This window comes from Bison bison, unplaced genomic scaffold, assembly GCF_000754665.1.
Source record: "Bison bison bison isolate TAMUID 2011002044 unplaced genomic scaffold, Bison_UMD1.0 scf7180017864383, whole genome shotgun sequence".
In the NCBI taxonomy this organism is placed as follows: Eukaryota; Metazoa; Chordata; class Mammalia; order Artiodactyla; family Bovidae; genus Bison; species Bison bison.
In genome coordinates this window covers 3,743,771-3,771,613 of record NW_011494955.1, presented here as the reverse complement: position 1 = coordinate 3,771,613, position 27,843 = coordinate 3,743,771, and the positions used below count along the sequence as shown (strand labels likewise).

Below are 27,843 nucleotides of genomic sequence, written 5' to 3'. Positions count from 1 at the left end.
CAGAAACATGTGGGATGCTCTTTCATTTAACCATGACAATGGTTGAAAATCACTGCTCTATCAAGTTACGCCACTAACAGAGGTATGCTTTATCTTTCGGGTATACTGGGCCAGAAGGAAAAAGGCCCATGAACCCCAACATGTCTATGCATTTTTCTAGGATAGAAACAGATGATTAGAAGGATCATAACCCCCTTTCACCCCAAAGATAAGAACCGATGTTGTGATTTGCTAGTTAAGGGAATGGCAATGATAAGAGTAACACAAGGTCAAGTAAATTCTAGTTTTGTTTTGCTTACTGATAAGGAGATTTGAATGTTTTCAGAGAAGAAGTTCAATTCAGTCACTCAGTCGGATCCTACTCTTTGCGACCCCACAGACTGCTGCATGCCAGCCTTCCCTGTCCATCACCAACTCCCAGAGAAGAAAAGAAGAAACTGGTGGCTAAACTGAGTGAGGTGGGTGGGATGGAATAAGATCTAGGATGGCCCAGAAAAAGAGGAAATTAGAAGTCCAAGTAGAAGGATTAACCTTGAAAATGAAAATTTTTGAGGTTAGCAGGAGAACCTTCTCATCTATGGGGCATCGGGTTTCTCAATAAAGCTCAAGGGTCTGTTATGGGGTTAGACTGGTTTCAGAATAACAACAAAAAGAAAACAAGAACCATAATGAAAAATGACACGAGGGTGTAATCTATAAAAACGTTTTCAAATTGTGGCTCTTTTTTCTTTTTCTGTCCCCTGAACACGGGAGAACCTCAAAGCTCAGATCTCTCTCCTCTGGAAAACTCATTTCCTCAAATGGGTCCATTCACCTTAGCTTAGATTTACTACTCACTTATCTACCTTTCACTCGGGCTATGTATGAAGGCTGCAGAGAAGGTGGCTTCTGTCCCAAAGGAGTTTATGGTTTGATGCGGATAAGCTGTGCATCCCAAATTCTGTTAGACAAAGCAGAAGACAGCAGTGACTAGAAAAAAAGAGGCATTTTGAGACTTCAGAGACAAAGCGAGGGCTCAAGAAAAGTTAGCAGAAAGGTGGAGACGGGCGGGCAGCAGTCGTTAGAAGGATTGGGAGGATTTACGTCAGTGAGGAGGGAGGGAGAGATATCCCAGGAATTGAAAGCAGCAAAGGAGTGGAGCCAGTTAATCGATAAACAGGAACGGGTGCCCGGGAAAGCTGCATTTCAGGGCACAGCGGACTACAAGATGAGAAAGGGTCAGAGTTACTAGAGTCAGAGCGTGGAGGACAAAACGCGCGGTGGAGTCAAGGCCTGACAGAAACCTACGGCCGCGAGGAGGATGCTGGGCTGGAAGCAGCGCACGATACGCGGTAAACCTCAAGGACACCGAAGACTGGGCATGCGAGGATGCGGTAAGCAAAGGCCGGCCCCAGCGGGAGCGCTTCAGCACACCGGAGGCCCGGGCTCCGGCCTGATTCAGGGCGTACCTGGATGCTGCCGCTCCCTGCCGTCCGACCGAGGCCTCCAGCCTGCGCGACCTCAGAGCGTAGACGGAAGCGGCACCCGGGACCAGAACGAGTAAGAATAGTGGCCCAGGAACAACACTGAATGCTGAGGCGCTATTGGTGCCGAACACCACCCTTTCTCCCGCCCCCTCGCCCCGCTTACCCTCTAGAATTTGGCTCCCGACGAGGGTAGAGCCCTGCGCGTCGGACGCAGCATAAACCCGCCCATGAAGGCGGGAACCCGCGCCGGTGGCAGCTCTGATTGGTTGCCGCCTTTGAACTTCCGACTTCCGGGTCAGGCGCCTTTAGTACGCATCCTCAGACGAGTCTTCCTCTCGGAGAGGCCTGTTGATTTCTGGGGGTTGTAGTCATTCTTCACTGAGAAAAGGTCTTTGGCGACCCAAGTTCTGTAACCAGAACTTTTAGGATAATCAGTCACGAGAGAAAAGGCGATCTTTCTCTCCAACTCTGAGGAAACCAGCCAATCCTCAGGCTGTGGCACAGTGACGTCTCCGGTAGCTAGGTAGGTTCTCTCGGAGTCAGCCCTCTGAAGGGGACTGTGCGCCCCCTACAGATTGGAGCTGCCCTCTTCCCCGCCGCCGGCCCTTAAGCCCAGCTCAGGTAGGAATCCGACCCGCACCGCGAGGCCTGGGCCGCCCAGGACTGCGGCCGGTGTAGCCATGGGCACGGAGTGGGCGCAAGGGTCGCATTTCCGTAATGTTCGTGTCCCATATGTGACCTCCCCGCTTGCAGGCGGCGTGATATAGCCCCAAAGCGCCTGGAAAGGATTGGGGGGGATGCCACTTGGGGAAAGCGGGACTGCGTGGGCACCCCAGCAAGGGGCCGGGAGTGGCTAGGACAATCGAGGAAAGATTTCTTTTTTCCTTTTTCCGGTGGCATGAGTGCAAACATACGCATGTAGTGATGCACACTGCACATGCACCGCCACGTGCAGTTAAGTGTCCTTCCCCAACTTGTTTCTGGAAAAACCAAATCGGTTTTTGGATAGGCGAGTAGGCCTGATTCAGAAGCCTCAGATTCAGTTAATGGTGAACAAAAATAAGCAAAGGTTTCTGACTCTCCAAGAGGGTCGCAGCTGCAGCCTAGGGAAGGAGCTGTCATTTTGCCCTGACTTTGACCTCCTAGAGAGGCAGTTTCTGGATCCAGTCAGCACCAGACCTGGGCCCAGCCTCACTGCCTGACCCAGGAAGCTCTGCCCTTCACTGGTGAGGGTGACTCCTCTTCTCAAGCACCTGCCTGGTTTGTCCAGGAGTAAGGGAAGATTAACTTAATGCTGGCCAGAGCCAGTGTGCCAGGCACTGCCACACAGGAAGCTGAGACCCTCTGCTGGACGTGACAGGAGCCCTTGGGCTCTATTTATAGCCAGGGGCTCAAACTGCTGACCTGTGACATTCCCCTGCTGCCTCATTCCAGCCTGGAGCAAGGCCACTGCCAAGCACAGACCTCTCCTTCCTCCTCTCACCCCAGGGGGTAGTGTGGTTTGACTGTTTTTCCTCCTCCATGAATTTCCCAGCTCCTGAGGTGCTAGGGAAGTCAATGCTGCATGAGGCCTTCCGGTGACAAAGGAGAGCTGACCTTGGAGTGTCAGGACCACCAAGATGGGGACCTGCTCGTCCTCCCTTACCCACTCTTTGGCCCTTTGGCCTCCAAGTACAGGTGCTGGTTAGCTGCCCTGGCTGTTCTAGGGGTAGCTGAGAATTGGGTATAGGGTTTAGGAGGAGGTAAGGATCCAAGATGTCTTGGGGAGACAGCAGCAGGAGGGACCCAGCTGACACCTCCCCCCACTAGAGCTCCCAAGAAGGGAGGCAGGGCAGTTACAAAGGTCAAAGGGAGCAGGGTGATCTGAGTTTGCTATGAAAAGGTGTAGCTCTGTCAGCAGATTAAGTTCCTGCTCCCCAAAGAGGGTACTGGCGGGGAGGGTGAGAGAGGCTTGGAAAGGTCACGCATGGTAGGGAGGAGCTGGCAAAGAACTAGGGACCGGGAAGTCCCGAGGGAGAATGACAAGCCCCATGGCCAGAGATGCCAGCGTGGCAGCAACCCTGGTGCCAGGGCAGCCTGGGGGAGGGGGAAAGGGGAGATGACCAGAGCTTTCTGAGGACGCAGATGTTGCTAGGAGAAGCTAGAAGGCGGTTGTTTGAGATCTTTGTATTTTGTGAACAAACACTGAGAGATCCATTGATGCCCTGTGGGGCCTGGCAGAGGTCAGAGCAAAGGGGTCCCTGGCGCCATGTCAGCTCAAAAGCCCAGACCCCTCCCTGCAGCCCTTGCCTCATCCCTCTTGTAGCTGAGGCATGGGGACAAGAATTCTGGTCTATGTGAGGCAGCACGAAGCAGCCCTTGCCTTGCCTCACTTTCCCTCCCCTCCTCCCCCGACAGGCCAAAAGCAGGCCACTCTGGGGCTGATTCTGCCCCTCTCACAGGACAGGGAGAAAGCTCCCCATTTGGAGAGGGACTAGGCAACTCCATTTCTGGTGAGATGTGATGGCCGAGAGGTTGTGGGCTGCTTCAGGATCTCCAGGCAGGAACCCGGGCCCTCAGCCTCCTGTCACTCAGTGAAAAGCTGAAAAGACGCTGCTCCGTGGGGAGTCCCGGAGCTCCTGGTGGCCAGGCACCCCAAGCTTCTGCCTGTCTCCATTGATAAAGAGGCTGCCTGGCCTGGGCCTCAGGCCTGCTCACACATGTTCTGGATGATTCTGCAGGCAGTGGATGAATTCCCCCACTGGCTGGTTCTCGTAGCATACCTTGTACACAGCTGTGAACAGAGGGAACCTAGAATGGGGAAGGACAGAGCCAGCTTGGCCTCCAGACAAGCCCCCAATCCTCCAGCCCCTAACCCTGTACTCCCTGCTTTCCCGCCTTCAAGCTCAAGCAGACCCTGGCTCTCAATTTCCAACTGCTGAGAATTTGAATTTCCTAGCCCTGGGTTTTAGGGTCAGGTTCTTATTGCCCGTCTCCCTATCATATTGAACTTGCCTGCATGATTTCCTGGCATCAACTTTCTGTTCCAACTTGGCAAGCCACTTAACCTCTCTGAGCCTCACTATCATCAGCTGTAAAAGGGAGTCAGTATAACAAAGTAGTGAAGAAGTGATTATGAGTTATGTGAAGGTGCTCAGTAAATGCCAGTTTCCTTCTTCCCAGGCTGCTCCTTTTACCAGGAGGCTTTACCTGACCAGTCATGAGCTGATCTTTTGAGCTTGTTTCGAATTCTCTTGCTCTATGATTCTTTCTCAAATCAACAGAGCTCTGCTCTGATCAGTTCATCACCCCCACTGTCTCTGTGCTCCCTGAAAAGAAGACTGTCCTTTTCCGCACACCTCACCACCCAGGACAGTATTTGGAGACAGAAGGGATGGCCTCAAAGAAGTGGCTTAGACTGAGGGTGATGGACAGAGAGGCAGGACAGTCACAGAAGCTTATTCCTGTCCACTCACATAGCAGAGGACAGCGGGAGGCCATGTAAAAGGTCCTAGCAATGTGGTATAAAGAGCACTAGACTGGAAAGAATTCAAAGACAATGCACTAGCTGGGGACAGTGGGCCCACTAGACCCTCCCCAGGCTCTTGGCTCTGTCTGCAAACATAAGACAACCTTTCCCTCTCTGCCTACTTCACATTGGGCAGTGAGGAGGGTTCAGGAAGATGATGAACGGGGAGAGCACTTCTGGCCATGGTTCCCTCAAGAGTGAGGCTGGGCCCGACACTTACTTGTCCACCATGCCTTTGTGCTGGAGGATACTGTGCAGTTCCCGGGCTGTCTGGGGCCCCTGCAGCTTCTGTCCATTCAGCATCTCTTTCTCCAGCTGCTCAATGGACTGTGAAAAAAATAGGACGGGCAGATGGAAATGGGAGAAGGGAGTTGTCAGCGTGAGATGGAGAGACTGGGGCTCTGGCAGGAGGTGGGTCTTAAGAGGAAAGAAATGGGAATGTTCACAACAATCTTAATGTTTGTGCTCAAGAGATGCCACAAGCCAGGTTCCTCTGCCTTAACACCTACAGGGCCCACCCTCCCTGCTCCATTCTCCCTAGGGCCCACCTTTCCTGTGCGGGCGAAGGCCTCGGCCACCTTCCGGTTCCGCCCTCCGTAGCAGGTAGTGATGAGGTCAGCAACACCGCAGCTCTCCAAGAAGGTGGCAGAGGACACGGAGCCACTGCAGAAGAGCTTGGCGAAGGCGATCATCTCCATGAGTCCCAGTCGGATCACAGCTGCCTTGGTGTTGTCGCCAAAGCCCAGGCCATCACAGAAGCCAGCCCCAACGGCCACTATATTCTTTGAAGAGTGGAGTCATGGGTGAGAAAGGATCCCTCCCGCAGGCCCCACTTGGGACCCTCAGCACTTGCCTCCTGCTTCTTCCATCAGCCATGACATGCCCACTTCCTTCATAATGAAGGAAGGTGGGTGGGCTCCTCAACTCCTTCCACTCTTGGTTTCCCCCCTTGCCACTCCCTTCTTTTAGCCTGGACTTGTGCTTCCTGGCTCCCCAGCCCTGCCCTATACTCCATCCTTGAGGACTTTCCCTGAAAACCAGTCTACCTGGCCCACCCATCCATGGCTGTTTTATGTCCCTGATAGTCATCCATAGCTCTGTCTGGGAGCCAGAGTTCTGGTCATCAGTCTGTCTGGGTGTCCTGGACATCTCATCTCCCGTTACCCTGGGTGCTCTACCAGGGCATCTCCTCTTGCCCACCAGACCAGCCCTTTGAGCCAGGGATAGGGTGTCCCACAAGGGGCTACAGAGGAAAGGAAGAAGGGAGCCCAGTGTCTGAAGTTAAGCGATTGCAGGCCTGAGTGATCCTGGCTTTGCTTCTGCAGTGCTTCCCATGTGTCCTGTACTCAGTGAGGATGGGGAGTGAGCACCTGGAGTCCCAGCAACGTTGTACAGCTAAGCTAGGCCTTCTTTCAGGACCTTCTCCCCACCCCATAGCTGCCTCTGTGCCCCTCTCACCTTCAAGGCCCCACAGATCTCTACTGTGTCCACCTCCTGCACCACCGTGATGCGGAAATTGGGCGTCTGCATCAACTCTTTCAGAAGCTGTCCATGAGCCTGGTTCTTGCTACCTAAATTGAGGAGGGGGTAGGGCTTTAAGAAAGGGCTCTTGACTCTTCTTCCCACACCTGCCTGAAGCAGGACCTACAACTCTTTCCACAGGGGCGTCCAACCCCCCTCATCTCTAATGCTGGGGTCTTCTTCCTTCGCCTGCCTTCTGGGGAGAAGATGGCTAGGTGGGTGGGAAATAAAGCCTGGGGAGGGGATATAACTAGAGTTGCACTATGTATGTAGGTGGGTGGGGGTCTCACCAATGGTTGTCTCACAGAACTTCTCATCAGCCACCTCGTTGGCAATGTTGGCCCCCATCAGCACGCTCATGGGGATGCCAAGGCGCTCCCCAATCACTTCAGAGATGAGCTTCAGCCCCTTGGGGCCTTCGTCTACCCCCTGGGCACAGGATGGAGCTCAGGACAGGTGCCTTTTACCCTAACTGAGGGCTTCCCACCCAGAAATCCTGCCCCTTCCAAATTCACTGTGCGTCAGTGTCCCTCCCCAAAGGTCCTCCCCTAGTCCAGCGCAGCCAGAGCTTGCTGTGAGGAGAGCAGGTAGCATTTTCATGTGAAAATGAAAGCATCCCAAAATCCTCCTGCAACCTACTTCTCCGAGGTAATGTACCCCTCCACACCCCTGAACACCCCACCCCCGAGTACTCCAAACCAGCTTCCATCCCTTCTCAGCTCCTCAAACCAGCCTGCTTCTCATATCCCTTAGGCATCCCTCGTACATCTAAATTCCCTAAGACACCTACCTCCAGATTGACACTTTATCTACTCCCCAACCAACTTCCTCTTCCCAGTGGCCCCCGGCATCTGCTTCCCCAGCCTCCCCAAAGCGAACTCTTCTCCTCTCTTCAGAAAATCCCTGGCCTACTTGTGCAGTTTTCTGTCTCACTTCACCAACCCTGAGCCCCACAGCAGGTGGCTGTACCCCCTTCCACAGGAAGGTGTCTCTGGCACCTTAATAAGAGACACGCCAATGGTGTCGGCCTTCAGGTGGCCCTTGAGCTGATCACAGATCTTGCCGATGAACTGATGGGGCACCACAAAGATCAGGATGTCGGCATCCGCTGCAGCCTGGACCACATCAGGGACAGCCACCTGTGGGGGTGACCAGTGCTCATGGGCCTGCCAGACTGCTTCTAGCCCCTGTGGAGCCCCATTCGGGAGATCTAGGAGCCAGAGTGAGGCTGGTGGGGAAGAAGGATGGGTAGTTTGGGGGTTGAATCTGGAAGGGCTGAACCTGGAGGAGCAAGACACTCTATTCTCTCCCCCTCACCATTATTTCTTCTACACTTCAGCTGTCCTGGACTCTTGAGAACTCCTGGAAACCTCCTCCCAGCCCTCTCCTAACCCTTGGCTGTGGGACAGTGAGATCTGGGCTTGGCAGGAGGAAGAGGACAAGTAAGATTTCATCACCCTGCTCCTTAGGGCCCCCAGCTGGGAATGGAGAGCCCCAGTCTTCCTGCTCTCTTCCCTGCTCGCCCTTTCTAGGTGGGGAGTAAGCCACATGGATTTGACCAAAGACCTTAAGTCCAAGGAGCAGTCTCCATGTCTGCTAATCACCCAGTGAATGAGTAATAGGATTAGAGCCCGAGGCAGGCACTACCCAAACCCCAAGTCTGGGAACCAGAGAACCTGCCTTTGGTTGTCATGGAGACCAACTTCCTCATCTTTTCCCCCTCCCTTTCCTCCTGGGAGCCCACCGGGCAAAGTGGAGATGCAGGGGTATGCACTCGGGTTGTCCTCAGTCCCAGAGTGCTCTGGGAGCTGTGCACGAGGGTACCCTGTGCCCGGAGGAGCCCTCCTGAGATGCTTCTCAAGTCCAGTGGCACATGAAACGGCCCCCGCCTGGCAGGAAGCACCCCCTCCGCTTCCCTCTCCCTTTCTACGGGGTGTTGGGGCTCACCACATTGGGGGGCAGCTTGTGCCCTGGCAGGTATTTGACATTCTCGTGCTGTGTGTTGATGATCTCTGTCAGCTTTCTGCCCCCGATGTCTTCCTCAAACACCCACATGGTCACCCGTGGGTCAAAGTGTGCCAGCTGGGCTGCATTGCCACCCACAATCTTGGCGATGGCTGAGCCCCTGGCGGGAGCGGGGAGCACAGAAATTGGAGGAGTGAGGCAGGAACAGTGGCAGGGGAGGGGACAGTGCTCCACCTCAGGATATCACAGTATCCACTGGATTATTTATTTGCCACCTCCCTTGTCACCCCTTCCCCTATGACACCGTGTCTCTAATAAGCAGGCAATAGAAAGGAGACTCAGTCTCCCTGACACTGCTGCTTGAGAAGGGGGCCAGCTCTCTGATCTCCCAACACTGCCCCCCCCCCCCCCGCCCTGCCACCCATGCAGCTTTTCAGGCAGGGAGCCCTCTGGAGGCTCCCTTCCTGTGGGGGAAGGTACAGGTGCCACTGCCGAGAGGCAAGGGCCAGGAGGGGTCGGGGTGCCCTCTGTCCTGGTGGGGTAGGCAAGAGACAGCAGCGGGAGCTGGAGCACTTCCTGCTCACCAAGCCTCCCTCCCTGACTTCCGAAGACTTGAGGGAGCCCCCCTGCCCTCCAACACACTCCTTGACAGAGCTGCTTACCAGTTGCCAGAGCCTACAATGCAGACTTTCTTGCCGGTCATGGTGCTGCTTCTCTGCCTGAGCCGCCAGCTGGGTGCCACTCTCCCCAGCTCCCCTGCTGGCTGGGAGCATATAACTCCAACACACGTGGGTGCAGCCAAGCCCCGCCCTCCAGGGGAGGGAAGGCGGGCACCCAGGGAGACAGAGTCTGGCAGGGCCAGGGAAAGGGGGGGAAAAGGAGAGAGACAGGTGGGGAACAGGAATGGGGCACAGACCAGGCCCGCTTTTCCTCTTCGGTTTGCCAGCTGACGGTGCTGGCAGGCTTCTTCCCTTGGCTCCAGCCCAGGTCCTCACCCCCCTCCCTCCCCACAATGGGCTCATCTTGAGGTCTGCCAAGAGCAAGCCCAGATAAGGAACAAGTGACCAGTCTCCTGCACTCCCTTCTGTCCCCTAGCCCTGGAATAAGCTGTATTCAGTCCTAGCAGCAGACACAGGCATGCTTGGTTTTCCAAGGTAGAATTGTCCCATGTGATCTCCCAGGACCCCCAAAACTGCTCTGCAGGTTTATCCTCTGGCAGCGATGGGTCATGTGTCACTGGTCCCACTCCAGCTCCACTGCAGCGCTGGCGTAAGGTGGGGGGTGTGAGCCCCTTTATGCAAGGTGAGGCCACACAGAAGGTGAGGGGAGGGCCTGCTTTGGGACAGCCGAAGGATAAGAAGACCCCGCTAGCCTGAGAAACAGAACCCATCAGTGGGCCTCTCCTCACCTGAATGCCTTCCAGAAAGGAGGGCTGCTGCTGCTGCTAAGTCGCTTCAGTCGTGTCCGACTCTGTGCGACCCCATAGACGGCAGCCCATCAGGCTCCCCCGTCCCTGGGATTTCTCCAGGCAAGAACACTGGAGTGGGTTGCCATTTCCTTCTCCATTGCATGAAAGAGAAAAGTGAAAGTGAAGTCGATCAGTCGTGTCCAACTCCCAGCGACCCCATGGACTGCAGCCCACCTGACTCCTCCGTCCATGGATTTTCCAGGCAAGAGTACTGGAGAGAAAGGAGGGCAGGAAGGCTTAAAGTTGGACGCAAAGTGGTCCACAAGTCTTTTGCAGACTCTGGGCTTGAGGAGGACAGGAGAAGGAAGGCAGCCCAAGTGTTCACTGTCCTTGAGAGGCACTGAGCTTCCTTCACTTCTCTCTTCGGTTTCCCAGCTACTACCATGCCAGGGGCTCCTTTAGATTAGTGGCTATTTTGCAGAAGCCAGAAAGGGGAGGGAGGCAGGACCTGGGGCAGCTGTGACCTCTGTAGAGCCTTGTGGTCTCAGATGCTGTAACTGAGTGGGGTGTGTGCTTTTGGGAGGAGGGAGAATGCAAGGGGCACACTGAGTAGCTCGAGGTGCTAATGTTGCCCACAGCAACGTTTAAGCGGGAGCTTCGGTTTCTAGGCTGATGTGGAGAGCGGGGCAAAGGCCCCCAACGCTCCAGCTGTCTGTGCACCTTGGCCTGGAAGGCAGACACCACTGTGTGCTCACGTGCCGACCTCCTGGCTTGGCCGACTGCTGAGTGGGTGTTTCCGTCCCCCTGGGCTGTTGCTGGCCGCAAACTGTGATAAGCACTGGGCCAGAGGGGAGTCTGTGTGCAACCACTGAATCAGGGTCAGTGGCCCTGAGAGCAAGACTGGGGAGAAATGGTTTTCTAAGTTCTAGGGACTGCCTGGAAAAGCCCACCATACTCTGCTCCCATGGCCAGGGAGTTCCCTTACAGGGACATAAATGAAATCAGTAGCTGATTGTTTCTCTTAGGAAGAAAATTAAGCCTACTACAGAGCCAGCTTCCTGCAGATTACTGTTATTGCACTGGCATCGAGAAAAAGGCACCAGTGCCAGGCTGCCAGCTGGGAGCTCCGATTACGGGTGATGAAGAGAAAGAATGCTTCTGTCCCTGGCACATAGGATGAGAACCCCAAAGAATGGATGTTTATGCATAAAATAACCTGTTTTTGCCTAACTGCTTCCATCTCTCATTTTGTCCCTACCATCATTTTTAGTAGTATGGAGACAAAGAATTTGTTCATTTATATAGGAATGAAGTGTGCAGAGATTCAGAATTGGCTTGTCACAGGAACTTATCTGTTACACAAGAGTTCTTTTCCCAAGAGCAAACTGTAGATTATTTGCTTGAAATTAATAATGGTTCATCAGCCATTCATTACACATGTAATTAGCCTGGGTGAAAACAGATGCCATTTCAATGTCCTTGACATCAATTTTTTCCACTTCAAGTTATCACCCACACACACTTCTCTCTGCTTTTCCTACTCAAGTCTGATAAACCCCCACATTCCAGACTGCGAACAGTGGTTGTATCCTTGCTGGGTTTGACTGCACATAGGCAATACTTGAGTATTCACATCCACGGAGGCAAAGGTTAACTTTTTATAGTTACAGTTTTGAAATGTGATTGCCTTCGTCCTGAATCCTAAATTCCCTTCTTGGTTAGAACCAAGCTAGATAATGGCACAGAGGAAGAAAGGAAAGAGCCACCCGGTGGGAAGCAAGCCTATTATGATGGCGACAGAGGCAGAATTTCCTGCTTCTGCTACTGGGAACCAATCCTGAGGAGAGTGTTAGTTCTACCAGTGAGGGGTTGGCCATCTACAGTACAAGGATGATTGGAGAGCACGTCCATGCCAGTCTTAAGAACCAAAATCTTACTCAGGGTTGAGAAAGTGGACCCTTAGAGTGACAGGCACAGAGAAGACAAACATCTCCAGCCCTGATACAGCCCTGGCCCGTGTGCAGATGGGAGCCCTGAGCACTCGAGAGGCTCAGGGTCATCGAGTGTAAGGGATCACAGGTGCCCAAGGATAGTGCATTTGAGCCAGCGGGTGCCCTGGGGAGCGCAGAAGGGCAAGGAAGAGGATGGCAGTGCCACTGTCTTGTCAGAATGTTCCTTAACAGGAACTGAGGGCAGGACTCAGATGCAGTGATGAAGCCTGCTAATCTCAGCCAGCATCTGCCCTGCTTGGACCACTGGGGCTGACAGAACAAGCTCTAAGGTAAAACTTTGAGACCCATAGGGTAGAAACCTTATTTTCCACCACATCCCCAGTGCCTGGAACCACAGATGGCGCACAGCAGGTGCTCAATAAACACTTGTCAAATGAACAAACACCATGAGCATGGCTAATGGCACTGGGAACACTCAGGGAAGAGCTCTCCATCAGTACGGAGGGGGACCCACTCTTCAGAAGATTCTTTTATTAAAACTGGGTGACATCGATAAGGGGGCAGTACAAAAAAAATTTTGGTCCATGAAAAAAACATAATAATTCAGTTAATAAAAACAGTTATCTTCAACAGGGACACTGTAGGAGTGCTGAGCTTCCTTCTCATGGTTCCAGCCTCAGGGACAGAGGTTGTCCAGTGTCACTGTCGGGAGAACCTTTCAGGGAGGCGGGGATTAATAAGTGGAAGAAGATGAGGAGCGAGTCCTGCTGTACCCAGCGTGGAACAGGCAGGGACACAGGGCTGGGGGATGTGCTCGCAGGAGCCTGAGGAGGGGGTGGGGAAGCAGGGGCTTTGTCAGTTCTGCAGGTTTACAGCCCGTGCCGAACGGAATTCCCCCTCTGTGCCCAGCTGTCTCCCACCCTGCTGTGTTGAGTCTGCGAGCCTGGGATATGCTAACTCGGGGGGTGATACAACCTGGAAGAATTTGAGGCTCTCCTGGAAAGATGCAAAACCATCTCAGTTCCAAGGGGCCAAGATCACACAACAAGGTCCTGCTGCTACCTGAGGGGTCTGAAGCTTTGAGGGCAGGGGCTGGGGAGTCACAATCCTGTGAGGCAGGGAGAGGGGAAGAGTCACAGACCCGAGTCAGAGCTCTCTCCAGCCCTAGGCGCTTTCACTCCTCAGTGCCCTAGCAGTCACCAGCGGGTGTCAACTGGGCAGACAAGGGACAGGAAGACAGGGGTGGCCCAGGGCTTTTACCCGTTTGATTGCAGGCCTGTTTCTCCAAGAAGGGATGGGGGAGGCAGGGCGGAGTGAATGAATGAATCACACCTCCACACTACAGCAGAAAGGAACAGCCTCCGCTGGCAATGACAGCACCCTAGGTGAGGTCCCCGGGGCTCTGACACGGAAAGGCAAGATTCCCCCACCCGAATGCCCTCAGTTGGGACAGACAGGAGGGAATCCTCAACAGCAGCTACAGGGAGTGTGCTGGGAGGGAGCAATACTACTAGAACAAACTCTAATACTGATGTGGACCCCCTGTAAGGGAGGAGAGAAGCACTGAGACAGCAGGCCCCTCTGGAGGGCTGCGGACTGACCTGGGGCTCAGTGGAGCCCGAGAGCCAGGGTTCCTTTAGTGCTAGAGGGCAACAAGTGAAGGGCGAGTTTGCTCCAAACCTGTGGAGGGAAGGAAGGAAACTGGATTCTGTTATCAGGAGAGCCAAGATCAACTAGCTCATAGAGTGCCCCCAGGCCTGAGTCGTGGAGAAGGGGCTACAGCTCCCAACTCCTGGGTCTCTGAAGGGCAGGATCAGTGTAGCTGGTCCCCTTGAAGACCACTTGGCCTTAGGCCCAATCCATTCAATGCACTGATTACCACTACAGGTTCTCTCTCTAATACTATCTAGAGGTCTTATGCAGACCAGGGGAGGGGAGAGGCACATGGGAACTTTGTGGGGCAAAGGGAAGCTGGGGATAGGAAGGGATGGGGTGGGAGAAGAGGAGAGCCGGTGTCACGTGAGACCCTCTTCATTCTGGTGTTGTCTTAGAACCGAAAGCATCCCCTGGAAAGCCCCAAGCAAGACCAAGGCAGGTGCCACGAGGCAGGCAGCACAGGGCCCAATAAAGAAATCGTTGCAGCCAAATCAGGGCTGTGGGAGAAGCCCTATGTATTTCGGATCCCCAGGGCTTGCTCTAATTCTTGTCGTCTCTGCTGCACCTAAGGAGAAAATAGTGGAGGGAGTGGAGGATGAGACAAACCACAAGTTGTTCTTGACGCCACTGACCCCCACCAGGTGCAGACCTCTTGCCTTTTGTCAGTCTCTCCTCTGCACCCTAGGTGCCTACCTTGGAGTAGAAATATCGACACACGGCCTCCTGGGCCCAAGGCTGGAAGTAGAACTCTGCTCGGCGCTCCTCCTCTGAGTTACCCACCACATCAGTCATGACCTGAGAGAGAATGGGAAGCAGGAGAGAGAACAGGCTTGTTTCCTTCCTTGTCGTCTGTTATGGACTGAACAGTGTTCCCTAAAAGATACTGAAATCCTAACCCCCTGGTACCTGTGAATGTGACCTTCTTTGGAAATAGGGTCTCTGCAGATGATCAAGTTAAGATAAGGTCGTTAGGGTGGGCCTAATCCAATGATGGGTATCTTTATAAAAAGGGGAAACTCAGACACAGACAGACACGTAAAGAGGAAAGACAACGTGAACACACATGGAGAACACCATCTGCAAACCAAGGAACACCTGAGTGACTAAAAGCCAGGACAGAGGCCTGGAACAGACTCTCCCTCCCCACCCTTGGGAGGAGCCAAACCCTGCTGACACTGTGACTTCAGGCTCTAGCCTCCAGAACTGTGAGACCATCCATTTCCCTTGTTTAAGCCACGGGGCTGTGGTACTTTACTACGGCAGCCGTAGCAAACTACTAAAACAGTACCCCAAGCCACCCATGCTGTGGACAAGTCCCTGCCTTGTTCAGGGATCCTTCCTGGCACCCCCGGCCCCTGCTCCTCTGGTCAGGCTGACTGCAGTCAGCACAGGACAGGCGAGAACTGAGGGCGCGCCTCACGTACTGTGCTCATTCCTACCTTCCTGCTGAGCTTGCGGTGCTCCTCGCTCTGGGAGCTCCTCTCAGAGAGCACCCCTCCCTCAAATCCCAACTTCTCCAGAAAGCCTTTCCAAGCTATCCTAGTCTCACCAGTCTCCCTTCTCCTTTGTTTTATCTTATTGGTACCGGTGAAATTCTGATAATGTCGTACATGATTTACTACTTTTAAAATCCCATTAGCTTGGTTTCTCAAACAGAATGGATGCTACTTTGAAAGCAGAGGCCGAGTTTTGCACTCTGTATCCCCTACAACGTGCACAGTGACAGCACACAGTAAATATGAGATAAACACTTGACGGTTTCATTTCCACTTCCCTACTGGAACACGCTGAAGAAAGCCTGGCCCCTCACCTCCCTGGCTCTCCGCCACATGCCACAGACACAGAGCAAACGCGTGCCTCTCGGGCCCAAGTCTCTCTGGACCTGTCCCCGGTTCTCTACCTTGAGGTCCCGACACTGCGACTGAAGCCAGTCATTGATGAAACCCTGAGGGTCTCTGGCAAAGCTCAGCATGAACTCCCGCTGGGTCTTCAGCTGATTGATAGTCTCTATTGTCTCATGGATCTGAAAGGAAGAAAGGAAGGAAGTTCATAACATTTCCACGTTGGGGAAAAGCAAAGTTAAGTGGCAGGCAGTGTATGACTTCTCCTTGTGCCTCTCCCAGCCAAGGAACAGAATGCAGCCCAAGAATGGCACTGCTGCCCAGGGCCCCACCTGCTCTGGCGCTTGGCGCTGTCTGTCCACCGCCCGTGAGTGAAGTTTTCCTTACAGTCTGCACCATGTCCACTGTGGATGACACTACATGGGAAATTTTTAATCCACAGCACAAATGGGCCTGGAAACTCTCAGGCAGAAAAGGAGTGGTACACAGGGCTGTCTCTGTAGCTGTGGTCCGTGGGTTTTGTTCACTGATACTCCATGCTCTTCCTGGCAATTTCATCTACTTGTATGTCTTCCAGCACCACTGACAGGGTAACGAGTCCCCAGGCTGCAGATCACAGTCCATTTTCTAAGCTCCTACTAATACATCTGCTTGACACCTCAAGGGACCTTAAACTCCCCAAAACAAAATCACTACCTTTTCCCAAGACTTGCTTCTCCCGCTCCCAATCTGAAGGAGTACAACTGCACACTCCAGCTGAAAACCTGGAGGTCTTCATAACAACTCTTCTCCCTCACACCTCACCCCACCTCTCCATCCAGTGTCCAGACCCCTACAGTTCCACCTCAACACCTTCCAAACCTAGCTACTCACGTCTGTCCTCACGATCAGTGCTGTACAGTTAGGCCCATACCATACGTCATGCGCATTATTGCACCAGCCCCCACCTAGGCTTCCTTCCCCCAGATCCGACCCCCTTACAGTTCACCTCCCACCGTCCTGCCAGTGAGCATTCTAAATAAAACAGCACCAGGCCCTCCCATTTTCAGGACAAAGTATAAACCAGTTTACCCTGCCTCAAAGTGGTTTCAGGACTAGGTTCCTGCTTCCCTCTCGTTTCTTCTCCCTGGCACCCCGAGCTTTATCTAACACAGTGAAGAGCTTGTATTTCTTCACTATGCCAGATTCTCTGCTCACCTTTGGGCCTGCATATACCCTGCTCCCTCTTTCTGGGCTCCCTCTGCCCCCCACGCCCTTAAGTACCATCATCCTTTCTCCCCTTTTGTTGACTCCCATCAGTTAAGTTCAGTTGCTCAGTCGTGTCCAACTCTTTGCGACCCCATGGACTGCAGCAAGCCAGGCCTCCCTGTCCATCACCAACTCCTAGAGCTTGCTCAAACTCATGTCCATTGACTTGGTGATGCCATCCAGCCATCTCATCCTCTGTCATCCCCTTCTCCTCCTGCCTTCAATCTTTCCTAGCATCAGGGTCTTTTCCAATGAGTCAGTTCTTCGCATCAGGTGGCCAAAGTATTGGGAGTTTCAGCTTCAGCATCAGTCCTTCCAATGAACATTCAGGACTAATTTCCTTTAGGATGGACTGGTTGATGTCCTTGCAGTCCAAGGGACTCTCAAGAGTCTTCTCCAACATCACAGTTCAAAAGCATCAATTCTCTGGTGCTCAGCTTTCTTTATAGTCCAACTCCCATGTTGACTCCCATGTCCTTTAAGATTAGGTTGGGGCATCACCTCTTCCAAGAAAGCCTTCCTGTCTTCCTTTGTGTTCCCAGAGCCTTTCTGGCTTTACTTGCATGGACTATGTCTAATAATGTTCATGGTAATAACAATAGAAGCAGCAGCTGCCATTTGCTTTTATGTGCCAGACACAAGGTCATGTCTTCACATACACTGTCTCATTTAATCCTCATAACAACTTTAGAAAAATAGGCATTATGGTTTCACAGATCAGAAACTGAGGCTCAAAGCTATTAAGAGGTATAGTTAAGAATCAGAACTTATATGTGTCTGGCTCCAACCAGCACCAGAGTGCCCAGCATATACTGAGTGTCAATATATTTTGAACAAATATCAAAAATCAAAGAAGCCAAGAAGCTGTGATAGAGGGCTGGTGACACCCAACTATCCAGGCCATGATCCCTACCTTGTTGTCTAGAGTAGCAATCTCCTGCTGGCTGGCAGTAGACAGCAGAAAAGAATTCATCTGGGTCTTCAAGGTATCATCCACTTCCACATCAATGTCATAACAAGCTGTCTTTTTCTGATCATTCGGGTCAACACTGAGGAGGAAACCAAGGGGGCCTGGTAAAGGACTTGTTCCCTAAGACCTAATTACACAAGTCTTAGACTGAAGAGCAAGGGGCTGACTGCAAAAGGGTACCAGAGACCTTGTTGGTGTGACAGAAATGCTCTATACTCTCCCTGTGGTGGTAGCTATAGGACGTGCACATTTGTCAAAAATCATCAGATTTTAAATGGGTGCAATATATTGCGTATAAGCCTCAGTAATAATGGTAAAAAGTCAAATGGTACAAAAGACAGACAATGAAAAGTAAGTTTCTCCTTCCCCACAAAGAAACCACTGCTACGGTATCTTCGCTTATTAAACTGACTCTGAAAATACATTCAAGTAAATACACACCACACAAAATACAACATGGCCTAAATTTAATCACATGAATATAGGACAAACTAGCTTCTACTGACCCAGCATATGGGTTGTAGGAATTACTATCAGCTGAGTGATGATGGTTCAGGTCTAGTGAAAGGAAGGCTTTACTGGAGTTAATATGGAGTAAGGGAAAGAAGGCAAAGACTATGTAGAGCCAGAAGACATGGTGCTTTGAGGAGAAAGTGCCTTCTTTCACTCTGTATCTGCCTAGACATGCCTTGTTCACCATCTTCTGAACAGAAAAGCAGACAGAGGTAATGGAGCTGGAGTCTCAGAATGGAATGTCCTATCACCCAGAGAAAAGACAGGAGTTCATCAGTGATGAGCTGATAAATTCTAATAACTGATTCTCCAAAAGAGAAAAAGAACAAAAAGAAAAAGCCTGACTTGGAGCATTTGCTAATTTCTGTGTTTTAAATATTCTCAACATGGTTGATTTCAAGATGCCAACATTATATCACTGATCGAGGAACTGGGAAGGGATGTGCAGTAACATCTCATTAGATAGTATTTCCACCACACAGACACAATCAACAGAAGTAACTTCGAAAACACACACACCAGTATGTGTATGTCAGTGGCTCAGTCGTGTCTGACTCTTTGAGACTCCATGGACTGTAATTGGCCCGGCTCCTCTGTCCATGGAAATCTCCAGGCAAGAATACTGGAGTGGGTTGCCATTCTCTTCTCCAGGTGATTTTCCTGACTCCGGGATTGAACCTGGGTCTCCTGCACTGCAGGCAGATTCTTTACCTTCTGAACCACCAGGGAAGCCCAAACACCAGTAAACCAACATAATAACTCAGAGATGATGACTGAGTACATTTACACTTATTTTTTATATAATGTATTTAATCCCAAGTTTATGTAATCCTAAATAATGACTGTGTTTAACAATCTGCTTATCATTTTCCTAAACTCTGAGAACTGACTTGTGCAGGCGGTGCAAGCCAGCTCCAGCACACCACTGCCTTGCACACACACACTTACCTGATGACATGATTAATGATAATGGGCTCAGGTGGCATAAGCAAGGCATGGAGCCGTTGGGGAATCTCTGAGAACTTCATACGCTGAGACTCAAAGATCTATGGGAAAAAGGAGAAGCAGCTAAGAGTACAACTAGTGCTGCAGTGGACTTGAGAAAAGAATGGAAACTTTTCTTACCTGCTGGAGGTACTTGTCACAAATGACAAACTCCCGCTCATGTGGGTCCTGGAGCTTGTGTGTCTTAATATATTGCCACAGTGCTTGAATGATCACCGGACGGGTCTGGGTGTGGATGCCCAGGAGCCGAGCCAGACGAGGGTCTAATTTAAACTGAGGAGGCTGGAGAGAACGAGGGTATAGAGGTGAAGCTAGTGAGCTGAGTCTATGTGCTATTATGGGGCACCTGGTGTGGCCATACATTCATGCCGTTCAACAGGCATTCATGTTGTGCTCTCTCTGGAGCAGAAAAACAGAAGAGGAACTCAGAAATGACTAAGACCCTATCCCTTAAAGATATTTAGGGAGCTAACAGTCTGATGGCAAATTACCTGCAACTAGACTTAAACTGCCTTGAAATGTCAGACTGCTGATGGGATGGGGTTGAAAGCTGGGCCTCCTCAGGGCAGCACAGATACCTGGTAGTCCAGCATCAGCAGGACAGTGCACCGCACATTCACGTCTCCTGGCCGTTTCACCTGGAAGCCGTCCGTCTCCTGGGTAGTGGCGGTCCTGTGCCACTACAGAGAGGAAGATGTCAGGGGGTGCTCTCCCAGAGGAAGAGCTGGGGTGGGAGGGAAGAGCTTCTGTAATGACTGAATTTTCAACTTTGATTAATGAGGCTACTGGAGAAGAGCAACAGCATGAGACATTTTAAAACACTGCATATGACTTTGGGATTCCTGTCTATAAGTAGACGGACATTTTAATTCTGATTGCTCAGGGTCACATTTAAATTAGCCTGTATTTTCAGTGATAATTTTATCCACAACATGGATAATATACACATGTACAGTAAAATAACGTAGCTATCATCTACTGAGTACTTACTATGTGCCAGAGTATTCTAGGACATGTACTTGGATTATCACATTGAATCCCACAACATCCACATGAGAGAGGCACAATTAAACCTATTTTACAGATGAGAAAACTAATGCTTACAAGAATGAAGCAAGCTGCCCAAGGTCAACAGCCAATAAGTGGTGGAGCTGTTATCTGAGCTCTGGTGTGTTGGAGTCCACAGTCCACATTCTCAGGCACTATGCTCTACTGCTATAAAGTTAAATATATTTACAAATTTCTATTGATTCTATGACTTACTTCCCTTATTAGATGGTAAAGACCTTCCCATGTTTCTTAGTGGTTGAGGTTAAGGGGCTGCGGCTACACTGGCAAAGAAAGGAGCAGGTTAAGTTCACTTGGAGTGCTAGACTATCTCATTCTGGTTTTGACTGTATCACAAAGAACACTGTTGCTAGCATGGTCTTTAGAACACTATGTAATCAGGCATTATAATAAAGAATTTCTGATGATTTGGAATGTGAATCTAAACAAAGCAGGAACCAAAAGCAAGCAGCAGAGGCTGTAAAAGTAGCCTTGCTGCTGCTGCTGCTAAGTCGCTTCAGTCGTGTCCGATTCCGTGCGACCCCATAGACGGCAGCCCACCAAGCTCCCCTGTCCCTGGGATTCTCCAGGCAAGAACACTGGAGTGGGTTCCCATTTCGTTCTCTAATGCATGAAAGTGAAAAGTGAAAGTGAAGTCGCTCAGTCGTGTCCGACTCTTAGCGACCCCATGGACTGCAGCCTACCAGGCTCCTCCGTCCAAGGGACTTTCCAGGCAAGAGTACTGGAGTGGGGTGCCATTGCCTTCTCCGAAAAGTAGCCTTGGTAAGGACTAAATCCTAACCCCCTTAAACAAAGCACTTGTTACCAGGAAAAAAGATGAATGGCATGTGGACAGCTACATCTCACCATTCCTGGCATGTATAAAAAGCCTCCATTAAACTTTCTCTTGAGAGTGGGGGCAGCGATCAAGATAATTAAAAAGGCGGGACAAGTCAGACTATAAGAACTCTTGGGTCCAAACAGTACCAAAACCAAACAGCTAGTGCCACCTGGAGGCCAATGTGCAAACTGCACTGGAGGTACCCACCCCCACTCCCTCCCTAGACATTAAAGTTTAGCTCCCAAGTCCATCATCCTCTACTGATAAAGTCAAAGTCTAGAGAACAGAACTACTCACTTCTACCAGATGGTTGTCTGGTCCATACAGGTCTTTGTCCAGTTCGATCACCAAGGATTTAAAAAAAGAAGAAAACTTCCTCTTTTGTTTGGTGGCATCATATTTGGACAAGGCAGACTGGAGAAGAGAGATGAGACGTCGTGTTAGAAAAAGCCAGAAGAAATTCCCTAAGACATAGTCCTGTAAACAAGGAACCCACAAAGCAATGGGAATAAAACTCAAAAATGTCTTCTGAGTGTATCTTAGGAGATGGCAAGGTAGGTGTCTATTAAACAAGTTGCGGTAGCAACAGAACCCTGAAGCAGCAGCCTATAACGTGTATAGGGTCATTGCCTTGCCCACCTCTTTTTCCCAAGGGAAACGATGCAAGTTAAGCCAAACATTTACACATAATAAAGCGAGTCTGAACAGAGAAAATTCTGACTCTAGAGGAGAAATGAATCACAGGTAATAAGCAGCCAGAACAAAAACAGCTTTATTTGGATGACACGACACCACTGGCAGATGGACTGGACCTATACAAAGAAAACGGAGGCTCTGACATTGACCCCTGGTTCTTCTGAAAAATGCTTTCATACTGGCTTGCCTGTGAAGAGCTAAAAATAGAGAGCCAGAGAGTATAAGGGAATGGCAGGTGAGCTTCTCCAAGGAGCTTCTGGGGTGGGAAGTTTGGGGGCTATCACCTGACAGCTGATGTTCCCCATGAAACAACAAAGAGCTTGTCAGAGAAATCAATCCCACATAAACTGCAAGCTGTTTCCAATAGGAGCTGGGAAGACAGAGAGGGCACAGCAGAAATCAAGGACCTCAAGGACTCAGGGAAGAAAGCATGGCCCAAATGTTAAGTGCAAATTCATTTGGTTTAAAAGAAAAAAAATAACTGAAAAATCTGCAGATACTGCCAAATCCAATGGCTAGCAGCATCAGGAGAGAGGTAAATAACAAATCAAATCCCAGGACAATAAGGTTCTCGATGTGATACCACAGAGAGGGCCAATATGTGGGAGCCAGACACAAAGAACCATTGTCTGTTAGTGCAGAGAACACAGTGACCCTCTCCCTGCTGTTCCCAACAGGAGCTGTAAGCACCAGTCAGGCTTCCTGCCAACCAGACAATACTGCTTGTTCCCAGAAGCTCCCACCCTAGACGCCGACCACAGTGGACCTTGAACTCACATCCTCCAGGAGCCGTCCTTCTACCCGAAGTTCCCAGGAAGCCACCGTCCCTTCCCCATCCTCGGCATCTGACTTAGCCGGATTGAAAGTGTTAGAAATGAAAATTCGCAGCTTCCGTTTTTGCTGAGGAAGGCAGAAACAGGATTGACAGGAGGCTTCAGTGGTTTGATGTTGAAGACAAGGGTCTCCCCAAACCCGACAATGACTCCTAACAGACTGGCTTACTGTCTACCCAGTCCCTGGGGTGGTTGGATGGAGATTCCAATGAGAAGAGGAGCACAGGCCACTGGCCTGAGTGCAAATGCATTCACCGGGATGCCAGGTAGACAGTCATGCAAGATGCCAGGTTCCCAAGGTGGCAGAGGAGTTACGGCAAAAACACCAACAGGGTATATTTCTGGTGCAAGAAATATCAAAAGCCCCTCCCCCTTTGCTGTTCCGTTCTTATGCTTCTAATGTAATTCTCAGTTCGTAGGCGGAAGAGATGTAATTTAAATGCCAAGGAAAGCTGTGCTATGCCTTTGATTTCTCATCCTAAGCCTGCTGAAGGTTCCCAAGTCCTCTCCTTTGGCTCTCTGCCTAGTACTCTCCTGTGGCTCTCTGCCTAGTACTCTCCTGTGTTACCTTGATGGGACGTTTCAAGGCCTCCTGGATATCTAGCCGTTTCCTCATGATAGTCTGGTCCAGTTTCCTTTCAAAAGCCAAGAGATCCATATAGGCCTGGGATTCTGGTACCAGTTCACGAATCTTAGGGAACAGAAAGATATCATTGGGATCTAAGGCTGACCATCTCTACTCTCCAACTCACCACACCCTGAAGAAGGTCTAGAGCCTGGACTCACCCTTTGAGGTAGAATTTTGTCAGCCATCTTCTTTTTTTTTGCACTGTTTGGAATAAATACTGTTATCAGGTTGGGATGGAACTAGCCAGAACATGAAGACAGGCTGTCAGCACCTCCATTTATAGTAAAGTGAAGGAACTGCAAAGCTTGTCTCAAATCAAAGACACCCCCGCCCCTAACAAACACGAAGCAATTATTTCAAGAATGAGCACCGTCTGCTGACACAGCACTGCCGCTTCTCTGCTCAGGTACCCCAGCACCTGCATCTGCACAGGCCTCCTCCCTCCCTCCCTCCACCCTGGGATCATCTTACTTGTGGTTCCGATTTTGGACCGCCTGCTGCTGGACCTGCTGGATCTGCTGAGGCGCAGGTCTCTTGCGGGACTGGTCCATCCCTGACTGGGCCAGGCCAGGTCGGACTGAAGGGTTCCCCCCATAGCCAGGGGGTCCCATGGAAGGTCCCTGAGGTGTCATTCGGCTGCCTGGTAGCATACCTGGTCTCTACAGAGGGGAGAGGACCTAGAGATGTCATGGCTTCCCCTGCAAATCCCACCAAGAAAGGGAAAGTGGGGGAGGCCTGAGTTCTTTGAATGAAACAAGGCAGTGGGGTGGGGTGGAGCACAATGGTGAGGTGGGAGGAGAGCCCTCTACCTCTCTGACATCTAAGTAGTTGGAACTTCCACTCTCCAGCCCTGACTCCACAGGAGAATACAGCCCCAAAGCAAAGACAGCGAGACTATACTCAAATTCTCCCCCGTCTATTTTGTGTCTGGCACACTGGACATCTCTTCTAGTGCCATATTTACTCAGAGAGTACTGTCAGGCACTATCTCCTCAGAAGCTGACCTCAATTTGCCAGCTACACCTTCTGTGCTCCTGGGCACTGGAGCTGCCTAGGCCATTTGCACTCAAGGTCTCACAGGCCCACGTTTGGCCTCACTTCGTCCACCCTGGTTTTACATCCTGACTCCCCAAGAAAACAATGCCTCTAGGAGCAGGTGGGGATGCTAACAGCCTCCCTTCCCTTCCCCGCAGCGTCTCCCCCGACCCCAACTCGGCGCCCGAATCCCTCCCGGGCGCGTCCCTCCTCCTCCTCCCCCCACCCCTGTCACTCCCAGGCCCCCGCTCGGCCCCGCCCCCGGCCCGCGCGCCCCTCCTCCTGCCCCACTCACCGGATAGGCCGCTCCAGGCATCGGGGAGCGGTATAGCCCTTGACCCGGCGCCGGCCCCATTCGCACCGGAGGCCCCGGTGTCCCGCCCGGGCCCAGGGCAGCCGCCGCACCCGCCCCTCCTGAGGCTCCGGCGCCGCCGCTCGGAGCCACAGACTGGAAACCCGCCCGGGCCGCCATCTTTCCCGGAGCCGCTGCTGCAGCTGCACAAAGAACCGGACCGGAACTCCCCCCCCCCCGCGCGCCCCTCGCGCGCCCTCCTGTCCGCCCGGCCGGCCCGCCGGCCCGGGAGGCTCAGGGCAGCGAGACTGTGGGCTAGAGGGGGGCGACTAGGGGAAAAGGCGTGTGACCACTCCCTCCAGCCTTCACGATCCGGGAGGGAAAACCATCGAGAAGAGCTCTGGGATAGAGAAGCCGTGCGAAAGGGCGCCCCCAGGCCGACGGAGGGAGACAAGGACCTGGAAAGGGGGACCACTGCACCATCCCTACTCGAGGGTGATGGAGTAAATGCTTTATCTTGGCGCAGTGCGTTTAACTTTCCAAACGCAGTGCGTTTTTCCTTTCTCTTCCGGTTCTAAGCCCAGCACACTGAAGAGAACGCACTGTTTATTCCATTTTACAAACAGGCGAGGTGAACTCAATAAATAACTTGGTGAAGTCAACCAAGTTAGCAGTAAAGTCGAAACCTAGGATCCAGATCTTCCGGTTCATAGTCCGGGGCTCATTCCATAAAGTTCCTCAATAACTACAGGAACTTCAACCCAGCTTTGCCCCTGACCTTTAACCTAAACTGCTACCAGATTTTAAGTTTATTTCGAAGTGTGACTCTTCCTCCTCGCCAAAGAATCCTTTCTGCTAGAACTTCTTTTGGGGATCTTTGTTGCCTTTGACCTCTTCCTCTTTCCCTGCCCAGTGGTTCAAACCATTCCTAGTGTGATGGTCAGCCTGTCCCATCCCAGGAGGACCAGAGCACCCCTGCTCCCGCCTCCTTACTCCTCCCCTGATTGTGTGGCCCCAAGCCAAAATCAGCTCTAGACACTTAGTGGGAAGGCCTAAATACTATTCAAATAAGAGAAGAACGACATTGAAGAAGAGATGGTTAAAACCCAGTTTATTAGACCAGAGGCATGCGTCACCTGTAGTCCTGCCTGCTGTTCCCCATCCACTGCACACCCTTTGGCCTTGCTCCTGCTTCCCTCTGGAGAGGTTTGATCTCTAAGGAACTCCTGGGAACCAAGAGTTGCCAAAGATCCTATGGCCTCACTCTCCAGCTCCAGGTGAATGCACAGATGACCTGCCACAGGTCTTGTTCTGGGGTTGGAGGCTATGAGGCAGCTGGACAGAGAAGGCCTGGGAAGGGGCAGGGCTCTGGCCTGGGAGGAGTGCCCTGATGGAGGGGGCATGGCAGGTCCTCTATCTCGCTGGTTTCTCATTAAGGGAGGAAAGGAGGAACAGAAGAGCAGAGCTTTCAATGTCCCCTCTAGGCCTGTCTCTTTCATTCCACTATCAAACGGTACCTCACCAGAAAAGTATAAGGGGTGGGCTTGGGTATTAGGTGAGCAAAGAGGCCTGGGCATCCAGAAGGAGACAAAGGCCGCTGACTGAAGGCCTCTGCCGGTCCACACCCTGCTGCTCCTGCTGCAGTCATCAGCTCACAGCTCCCTCTGTCTCTGCCACCCTTGCCTTAGTGTGCAGAGCAGATCTCCATCCCATGGGTGGGGGCTCTCGCTGTAGCAACCCCTTCCCTGGGGAGGCTGCAGTCAGCCAGGCAAAGGACAGTGGGGTGGGTGGAGCAGGGGAGGGAATGTTAAGGCTGCAGGGAAGGCAAAGGAAACCCAGGCTGGGGGGACAGGGTGAGGCCAGAAAGAGGCAGAGCTTGTAATTCACAGCTTCCTTTATGTCGCCACCGAGACAGTGCGAAGGTTACAATGCGCGTGTCGTCTCCTTGTGCTTCTTAGAGGGATGTGTGTACACAGTACAGACACCAGGGGAGAGTCCAACTCTTTATACAGGAGAAGGCATTCAGAGACCAGGGAAGGGGTGGAAACACAGAAGGGGAACTTGTAGGAGGGGTGGAGAGGGTTGTTCTTAGAGACACAAGGGGATGAAATAGAGACAGAGTCGGGGAAAGTATATACAGAGATATAGCAATATAGAGTCTGTATCGTATAGAAATAGAAAATGCAGATGAAGTTGTTGAGAGAAGCAAATGTTTCAGAAGAGGACTTAGGAGAATTCCATAAGAAAATTTATGGATGTGGCCCTCTGCAGGGGCCTGGGGGAGAGGGACCAGTGAGGTTAGGCACCAGTGCCCGGCTCCCTGAGCTGGAAGCCAACCAGCTGGATCTCTTATGGGACGGCAGAGGAGGGCTGCCTCTTGCGATTTCTCTCCAGCAGCTCTGGGGTGGGGGGTGAACTTGCAGGTATCAGGATGTGGCCTACAGCACCAGGGCCACATCGTGTCCCAGCTCCACTTCTTCAGGGGATCCCCCACCCCCACCTCCCTAGGGACTTCACAGGTTACCAGGTGGTGGGGGGAGAATAGACAGGACTAGGGTTCCTGCCTGGAGACTTGGGGTTGGGGGGGGCCACTGGGCTCAGAGGGTCTCTTAAGGCTGGGGAAGCCCCCCCTACTAGCCCTCCCCTTCAAGGTACATTCTCTGGTTTAGGGCCAAACTCCAGACCCCAAGGGATCCCCTCCACCCCCCATTGGAAGGGGGCTTTGGTGACTGGTGGCAGCAAAATGTAGGTGGACACTCAGATGACAGACAGCCGGACAGACAGAATTCAGGCTGGGAGCTGTGGGAGGCAGCATGGAGCAGAGAGGGGCAGCCTGAGGTCACTTGCCCCATTCTCTCTTTTTAAGTTTCTGTTTTAGATTAGTTTTGTTAAAAAAAAGAAAGAAAAGAAAGGGATTGAGGCGGGGAGAGGACTCTGTGGTTCCAGACTCCTTCCTCACCACATTCAAGAGGAAAGGACCGCCCAGGAGTGGGGGGCTGCCTTGGGAGAGGGGAGTGAGTCCCCAGGGCAGATGTGGGGGGCAGCTGGGGGCCCCCTTGCTCTCCTAGCCCTCCCCATCTAGGCCTTTGGTACAGTGGCCTTCGGGGCTCAGCAGGTAAAGTCCTCAAAAGTGCCTCGGGCCGGATGGTGAGGTAGGATGTTGGCCGCATACGTCATCCCGGCAGGATGGCCCCGGAGGCTCTCGCACGGGTTCTGGGGGAAGGGCACAGGACAGGGACCGGTTATCGGAAGGGCCGCAGGTGCCCCCGGGGCGTGGGGGAGGCAAAGGAGAAGAGGTGGCAAGGGGGGTGGTCCTGGGGTGGTCAGGTAAGGGATGGGGCTGGAGGGCGCGCCTCTCTCGCTCCCTCACGTGTCTTTTGACGTCATCCAGGCTGAGGGCCACGCCCTTGTCCGCGCT

General features: G+C 52.1%; 4 protein-coding genes across 14 annotated transcripts in view; all 4 read right to left on the bottom strand.

The window, feature by feature from the left end:
* LOC105001496 (cytochrome c oxidase assembly protein COX14) overlaps positions 1-1,613 on the bottom strand; it is a 4,436-nt gene extending 2,823 nt beyond the window's left edge. For 5 of the 10 annotated variants that reach the window (XR_826873.1, XR_826874.1, XM_010857800.1 and 2 more), the window contains exons 1-2: positions 1,449-1,537; positions 846-940 (exon numbers count right to left, since the gene is read on the bottom strand). The gene's annotated coding sequence lies outside the window, so the exon portion shown is untranslated. Of the gene's footprint in view, positions 1-845; positions 941-1,448 lie in introns of all 10 variants that reach the window. The other 5 variants (XM_010857797.1, XM_010857802.1, XM_010857794.1 and 2 more) reach the window with 5 other exon arrangements.
* Positions 1,614-3,615: 2,002 nt separating this feature from the next.
* Positions 3,616-9,478, bottom strand: GPD1 (glycerol-3-phosphate dehydrogenase 1 (soluble)). Its single transcript, XM_010857791.1, has 8 exons — positions 9,123-9,478; positions 8,443-8,620; positions 7,494-7,634; positions 6,786-6,924; positions 6,433-6,545; positions 5,523-5,756; positions 5,195-5,301; positions 3,616-4,256 (listed from the first exon to the last, which is right to left on the bottom strand). The coding sequence occupies exons 1-8, from the start codon at positions 9,161-9,163 to the stop codon at positions 4,160-4,162; spliced, it is 1,050 nt and encodes a 349-aa protein (XP_010856093.1). The 5' UTR covers positions 9,164-9,478; the 3' UTR covers positions 3,616-4,159.
* A 2,862-nt stretch (positions 9,479-12,340) lies between these two features.
* On the bottom strand, positions 12,341-24,806 carry SMARCD1 (SWI/SNF related, matrix associated, actin dependent regulator of chromatin, subfamily d, member 1). Of its 2 annotated transcripts, none has more exons than XM_010857793.1 (13): positions 24,429-24,806; positions 23,570-23,757; positions 23,257-23,315; positions 23,039-23,161; positions 22,415-22,537; positions 21,239-21,355; positions 19,632-19,733; positions 19,174-19,335; positions 18,997-19,094; positions 17,479-17,614; positions 15,377-15,499; positions 14,170-14,271; positions 12,341-14,041 (listed from the first exon to the last, which is right to left on the bottom strand). In XM_010857793.1, the coding sequence occupies exons 2-13, from the start codon at positions 23,691-23,693 to the stop codon at positions 13,988-13,990; spliced, it is 1,323 nt and encodes a 440-aa protein (XP_010856095.1). In that variant the 5' UTR covers positions 23,694-23,757; positions 24,429-24,806; the 3' UTR covers positions 12,341-13,987. The 2 variants fall into 2 exon arrangements, with proteins under 2 accessions (XP_010856095.1, XP_010856094.1); XM_010857792.1 differs by having other exon boundaries at positions 23,257-23,299.
* A 719-nt stretch (positions 24,807-25,525) lies between these two features.
* Positions 25,526-27,843, bottom strand: part of ASIC1 (acid-sensing (proton-gated) ion channel 1) — a 24,003-nt gene continuing 21,685 nt past the window's right edge. The window contains exons 10-11 of the mRNA XM_010858072.1: positions 27,796-27,843; positions 25,526-27,638 (exon numbers count right to left, since the gene is read on the bottom strand). Coding sequence (XP_010856374.1) covers positions 27,534-27,638; positions 27,796-27,843 — 153 coding nt within the window. The 3' untranslated portion in view covers positions 25,526-27,533. The remainder of the gene's footprint in view (positions 27,639-27,795) is intronic.

Excerpts from the sequence above, each read along its gene's own strand:
- SMARCD1 (XM_010857792.1), bottom strand. The coding sequence starts at position 24,605 with ATGGCGGCCCGGGCGGGTTTCCAGTCTGTGGCTCCGAGCGGCGGCGCC. Across the intron at positions 23,758-24,428 it reads TGCCTGGAGCGGCCTATCCG|AGACCAGGTATGCTACCAGG; the intron begins GTGAGTGGGGCA and ends TCCCCTCTGTAG. Across the intron at positions 22,538-23,038 it reads CCTTGAAACGTCCCATCAAG|CAAAAACGGAAGCTGCGAAT; the intron begins GTAACACAGGAG and ends TGCCTTCCTCAG.
- GPD1 (XM_010857791.1), bottom strand. The coding sequence starts at position 9,163 with ATGACCGGCAAGAAAGTCTGCATTGTAGGCTCTGGCAACTG. Across the intron at positions 6,925-7,493 it reads TTGGCGTGTCTCTTATTAAG|GGGGTAGACGAAGGCCCCAA; the intron begins GTGCCAGAGACA and ends TCCTGTGCCCAG. Across the intron at positions 4,257-5,194 it reads CACAAAGGCATGGTGGACAA|GTTCCCTCTGTTCACAGCTG; the intron begins GTAAGTGTCGGG and ends TCCCCATTCTAG.